Source organism: Palaemon carinicauda, chromosome 21 (assembly GCF_036898095.1).
Source record: "Palaemon carinicauda isolate YSFRI2023 chromosome 21, ASM3689809v2, whole genome shotgun sequence".
Taxonomy (NCBI): Eukaryota; Metazoa; Arthropoda; class Malacostraca; order Decapoda; family Palaemonidae; genus Palaemon; species Palaemon carinicauda.
In genome coordinates, this window is record NC_090745.1 from 77677933 (window position 1) to 77684581 (window position 6649).

Here is a 6649-nt window from a genome sequence, read left to right on the forward strand (position 1 = left end):
AGAAAATCAAAATAAATGAAATATGAGCAATTTTGTTTCGTGTTTTTTTTTTCCTAAAAAAACGCCTCCTTAACCCTTTCGATCCTATTGGGTGATTTTTGTCCCAAGAATTTCTTAAATTACACTGAACAGGGATTTAACTGCAGTAAAGCCCATTGAGTGGGATATTTCAGTTTTTCAGGGTTTCCTTGATGCCAGACGTATGAAGAGAAATATAATGAACTCGCCCAGCGCCCACGTGTCGGTTGTCAACGTCAACAAGGTAAAGCTTCTTGTAAAGGTGAGTGAAAATTTTACATTTTTTTCATATCAGCATATACTAGATGACATCATCTTATGTTTAGAATCAAAGTTAACATATCCGTGAAGCTTTGGGATTCGATGGGTCTTTCCAAGGCTTTGTAATTTTTATAATATTTGATGTTTTCTTTCCTTGGGATGAAAATGTCCCATCAGGATTTTGGGGTAATGAAAATTGAGATAATATTATCCCCGCAGTGTTTTCTTTGATATGAAAAGAAAATAACAAAACTAAATTTTTATTGAGAGTAAGTCCTTTTTTAGTGGCTGGTTGAGTATCTTTTTAAAGATTATAGTATGCAGGTGCACAGAATAGCCATCCTTGTTTACCTAACCTAACTTAGCCATTGTTTCCTTCCGATTTTCGACTCTAGGCTATATATATATATATATATATATATATATATATATATATATATATATATATATATATATATATATATATATATATATATATATATATATATATATATATATATATATTAAATATTGTTTTCTTGTGTTTTCTTGCAGATGAGTAAAAGAAGGCTAACGGAAGAGGAAATACAATTTGCACTGGAAGAGGATGACGACGATTATGAACCATCAGATACTGACAGTGATGGAACAAACGATTCTTCTTCAGATGAATCACAGGATGATACAGTCACAGAAGAGGAAGACCTAGAAGCACCCACTAGCCCAGAAAATGATTTGTACAGACATATGGAATATGTGTGGACTAAAGACACTACAAATTTTGTGCCTAAGCATGACATACCAGATAAGCATGACTGCATTGTAACTATGTCTGTAACAAGAGCTTCATCACAGTTGGACATCTTCCTAAGATTATTTCCAAAGAGTCTTTTTCTACAAATAGCACATTACACTAACGAGAGACTTGATATTTTGGCTGGAAGGAAGAAAAAAAATATTCAACACATGTCTCTCAGAGTTGATGGTAATCTTCGGATGCACACTAGTGATGTCTTACAATCGAGTACCTGCCATGAGAATGTATTGGTCAAGAAAGTCCTCACTAAGAAATGAGAAAATAAGCGAGTCAATTTCAAGGGATAGATTTCAACTAGTTTTTTCGAAACTGTACTTCAATAATCCATGTAAACCAGCAGAATCTTCCAAGATATTCTATGTAGAAGATGTGGTGAGGTGCTTGAAAAAAACTTTTCTTGCTGCAAGAACAGACAGCACATTTCAGTCCATAGATGAAAGCATGACAAAGTTCAAAGGACGTTCCAGCATGAAACAGTATTTGCCTATGAAACCAGTGAAACGAGGAATCAAAACCTGGGTAAGATCAGACTCAAATACTGGCTATGTGTATGACTTCAATATCTATCAAGGAAAGGAAACACAAGTTATGGAAGGAACTCTTGGTGAAAGAGTAATCAAGATGCTTTCAGAAACAATAAGGGCACCAGAAGTATGCTTATGTTTCGACAGATTTTTCACATCTGTTAGACTCATGTCTTCACTCCCATTTGCAGCAGTTGGGACTTTTATGCCAAATAGGAAGAATCTTCCAAAGCTTGACGTCAAACTTCAACGGGGAGAGTCAGAGATGTACGTTTGTAATGAAGGCATTCTGGTAGTTTCCTGGCAAGACACCAAGTGTGTCACGATTCTGAGTAATTGTCATAATACAGAAATAGGTGTGACGCAAAGAAAAATTAAAGAGGGAACAAAAAAAGATCTGCAGTGCCCTGAAGCTTTTATATTTTATAATGATCATATGGGGGGTGTTGACTTACGGGATCAAATGATAACTCTGTATGACCTTGACAGAAAGAGCAAGAAATGGTGGATCAAAGTATTTTTCAGACTTCTAATGACAGCGGTGTACAATGCACATGTTATTCACAACGAAATCAACCACAAGAAGCGCCCTTTCATTGACTTCTTAGTAACATTAGCAGAATCTTTGATTGAAGAGAGAAGGGAAAATCTGCCACAGAGAAGAGTACGAAGTTTAGGACGGCCTTCCAAAACTTCTAAGGAGCTGAAGAATGTTGACCATATGCCCGTGCATGAAGAAAGCCGTCGAAGATGCATAAGATGCTCTTCAAGGAAGAAAGAAAAGCGAACAAGGTATCAGTGTCAAACATGGAAAGTTCCACTTTGTTTACAATGTTTTCCTATCTACCATACATAAATAGTTGAGTAAAAGCCTCCCAATCATATAGTTATCAGGCTGTTTTTCCTTTCACTTTTTTCAAAGGAAAATATAATTATATTGCCTAAGAATTTTCAATGGTGTATGTGTTTTTTTTTTCTCAGTTACTTATCCCAAAAAGCTACATTTATTTTGCCATTATATAGTTTGATGTTTTTTCTCTTTAGGTACAATATACTTATAATAAATGTACACTTATAACTTTGCATTTAATTCCAACATTCCTATATACGCAATATGTATTTTCAACTTTATTGTACTAACTGGGATCAAACAATCCCAATTTGAATTTCAATATAACACTATAGGGATGTTTATGTCCCAGTGTAAAAAAACAAAGATAAGCTTAAAAAAAAACTTTGTGGTGAATATATATCATTATCTATGATCCAATGATGCCACTAAGCTCAATAGATGATTAAAAATTCAGCTTTGCAAAAGTAGGCTTGAAAGTTAAAAGGAAAACGTTTTTTTTACGTTTCATCGTCTATCATAAACGCATTTACTCCTGAAAGTGATATTGAAGAGCTTTTACTAAAGATGTTATTATAAATAAAGATTATAAATAGGTGGTAAAATATCTATAATTAAAGTGTAGCAGCATCAAGAAATGTTGGGGTTCGCCCTTTACATAAGAATGTACTGTACATTAGATTAGACAGAACGTAGAAAAAATCAATTAGGGAAAAATCGGTATTCGATATCCTCTTCATCAGCATTGTCAATCGGGCTTTTTAATTTTTTTATTCTCACTTCTCAGTCGCTAACTAGTTATCGCACTGTCAAGATCTGCACACATTCCGATAATTCATATCATGTCTGCACCGACCCTGAAGCCAAAAAGAAAGACTTATCCCATCGAGACGAAAAAGCTTGTCATTAAGTTGAAAGCAGAAGGAAAGAACAACTGTGCTATTGGCCGTCAGCTGAATATGAATCAGTTTATAGTGAGGTCCATTTTGAAGAATAAAGAGCAAATTTTGAAAATGTGCGACTCCTATGGATCATCCAGCTTAGACTCAAGGAGTTATACATCCACGAATAGCAAGGAGCGGAACAGAAACGTTTGTGTCTTTGAGAGAGAGAGAGAGAGAGAGAGAGAGAGAGAGAGAGAGAGAGAGAGAGAGAGAGAGAGAGAGAGAGAGAGAGAGAGAGAGAGAGAGATCGTTCGATCAAGACTGTAATTTTCAAGTTCATTTCTTAATATTTATTTTACTTTTCATTACAAATTTGCGAGGTTCGGGAAGCTGAAATGATTCAGGGTGCTGACCAAACATTTAGATATTATTTCGATCGTCACATTCAGAAGCAGAATAAGTTAAAGCAGGCACTCTTAACAAAATTCGTTAGGCCTAACGTGAGTGACGACGAAGACGAGCGTGCTCAGCCCGTAGTGCTTGATCCGGCCGTCCCCTCAACCTCAAATGTTTTCCAAGGCCTTCCTTCTCTAGAAGAAATCTTCACAGAGGATGAGATGGAAGAGTTTGAAGGTTTTCTGGGAGAGGATGGATAGAGAAAATACCGAACTATTTAAAATGGAGTTTTTATGATAAAACAAAGTTTTGTGAATACTTACCTGGCAGTTATATATACATAGCTAATTATCTCTATTTCGGCAGAATTTTTCTAAACTAGGCAACCGCCTTGTGGTGGTTGGGTGGTAACACCAGTTAAAGGGTGGTAGGAGGAATCATTCCCGTTTTCTGTTCTTCAGTTCATCTATACCCGACCTGTCTCCTGAGGGGAGGTGGGTGGGCCTTCGAATGTATATATAACTGCCAGGTAAGTATTCACAAAACTTTGTTTTATCATAAAAATTCCATTTTTATGAATAGAACTTACCTGGCAGTCATATATACATAGCTGATTAACACACTTGGAGGAGGGTGATAGACAGTAAACATCGTTGGGGAAACAACCAAAAAAGCTGTAGGATAAATAAAACCTTGATTCCTTACCTGCTAAGGTAGCTGACTTCAAAGGTTCCTGCCTCTTGAGTCGCTTTCCCTTAGGAGTGTCAGCCAGGATGTGACCTGCAGTGCTGAAAACACTCAATCGAGTCTGTCAACGGGGTGAGACCAACAATCTGACTAGACTTCAGGATTACCTATTGCCCAAAATAAAAAACCGCAACTTTACCAAACCAACCACCTAACATTTGCAAAGTAGATAAAAACTATCTAACTAGACTGAGGTGACTGTACACAAGTCGAAGTCCTCAGACAACCAATAAAAAATACACCAACCTATGCACAAGTAAACAAAACTAAGGTTGAGGGGAGGTAGTAACTCCTTTGCCGAATACAGAAGCCGTAGCTACGTATGGTAGCTCATAATCCACCCTCACCTCTCTGAGGTAATGAGAGGCGAACACAGAGTTGCTCCTCCAGAATGTCGCATCCATAATCTGACGGAGCGACATGTTCTTGCGGTAAGCAAGCGAGGTCGCAATGGCCCTCACTTCGTGAGCTTGCACTTTTAAACGTCCGAAGTGTTCCTCCTCACACAAGAGATGCGCTTCTCTTATCACTTCCCTCAGGAAAAAGGAAAAAGCGTTCTTGGAAAGGGGCTTTTGAGGATCTTTCACAGAACACCACAGGGAGCTAGAAGAGCCTCTCACACTTTTCGTGCGAGACAAGTAGGTCTTGAGGGCTCGTACTGGACAGAGCAGCCTCTCTTGCTCCTGACCCACTAGGTTGGTCAAGTTAGGAACCTCAAAGGTCCTCGGCCAGGGCTTAGAAGGGTTCTCGTTCTTAGCGAGAAAGTCTAGTCTCAAGGCACAAACTGCCCCATTCAGATTGAAGCCTACCTGTTTTTCAATGGCATGGACTTCACTAACTCTTTTAGCTGTTGTTAAGGCCAAAAGAAAGAGGGTCTTCTTGGTAACCTCCCTAAGGGGAGCCTGTGAGATGGGCTCAAATCTCTTGGTGCACAGAAATTTAAGAACCACATCAAGGTTCCAAGAAGGGGGCTTTAACTGGGTCTGCTTGGTCGTCTCAAAAGACTTCAAGAGGTCATGTAAGTCCTTATCGCGAGACAGGTCCAAGCCTCTATGCCGACAGACGGAAGAGAGCATACTTTTGTACCCCTTGATAGTGGACACAGCTAGCTTAGCGTCCTGCCTGAGGTACAACAAGAAATCCGCAATCTGGCTCACAGAGGTAGTGGATGAGGAAATCTTGTGCTTCCTACACCAAGCCCTAAAAGTCTCCCACTTGGACTGGTAGACCCTCTGCGAAGAGACCCTCCTCGCTCTGGCGATAGCTTTCGCAGCTTGCGCTGAAAAGCCTCTCGATCTGACGAGCTTCTCGATAGTCTGAAGGCAGTCAGATTGAGAGCGAGGGGGTTTTGATGATATCTCTCGAAGTGGGGTTGTCTGAGCAGATTTGGACTTGCAGGGAGGCTTCTTGGAAAGTCCATCAACAAGTCCACCACCTCCGTGAACCATTCCCTCATCGGCCAGAACGGAGCTATCAGGATCATCCGTCCTGAATCGAGGAGGGCGAATTTCCTGACTACCAGATTGATGATCTTGAACGGGGGAAAAGCATAAGTGTCCATCCCCGTCCAATCCATCAAAAAGGCGTCTACTGCTATTGCCTCCTTGTCCGGAACTAGGGAGCAATAGATGGAGATCCTCTTGGATAAGTTTGAGGCGAAAAGATCGATGAGGGGTCTCCCCCACAGCCTCCAGAGACTCTGACAGACCTGTTGGTTGAGGGTCCATTCTGTGGGAAGGACCTGCCCTTTCCTGCTGAGCATGTCCGCCCTCACATTCTTCTGTCCCTGAACAAACCTCGTCAGCAGGTATATCCTGTTCTCCTTCGCCCAAAGAAGGAGCTCTCTTGCTGTCTCGAACAGAGACAGAGAGTGAGTCCCTCCTTGCTTCCTGATATAAGCAAGAGCTGTGGTGTTGTCTGAGTTGACCTCCACAATCTTCCCAGACACCAAGTCCTTGAAGGCCTTTAGCCCCAGAAAAATGGCCATCAGCTCCTTGTTGTTGATGTGCCATCCCAGCTGAATTCCTTCCCAACAGCCTGAGACCTCCTTGCTTCCTAGTGTTGCCCCCCAGCCTGACTCTGATGCGTCTGAAAACAACACTAGGTCTGGGTTCTTCTTGTGTAAGGAGATCCCTTCCCCTAACAAGGTTTGGTCCAGCCACCACTTCAGAAG

General features: G+C 40.3%; 1 protein-coding gene across 1 annotated transcript; it reads left to right on the forward strand.

Moving 5' to 3' along the window:
* The first annotated feature begins 1516 nt into the window (after window positions 1-1516).
* Window positions 1517-3989, forward strand: LOC137614989 (piggyBac transposable element-derived protein 4-like). Its single transcript, XM_068344627.1, has 2 exons — window positions 1517-2391; window positions 3827-3989. The coding sequence occupies exons 1-2, from the start codon at window positions 1517-1519 to the stop codon at window positions 3987-3989; spliced, it is 1038 nt and encodes a 345-aa protein (XP_068200728.1).
* Window positions 3990-6649: the final 2660 nt, after the last annotated feature.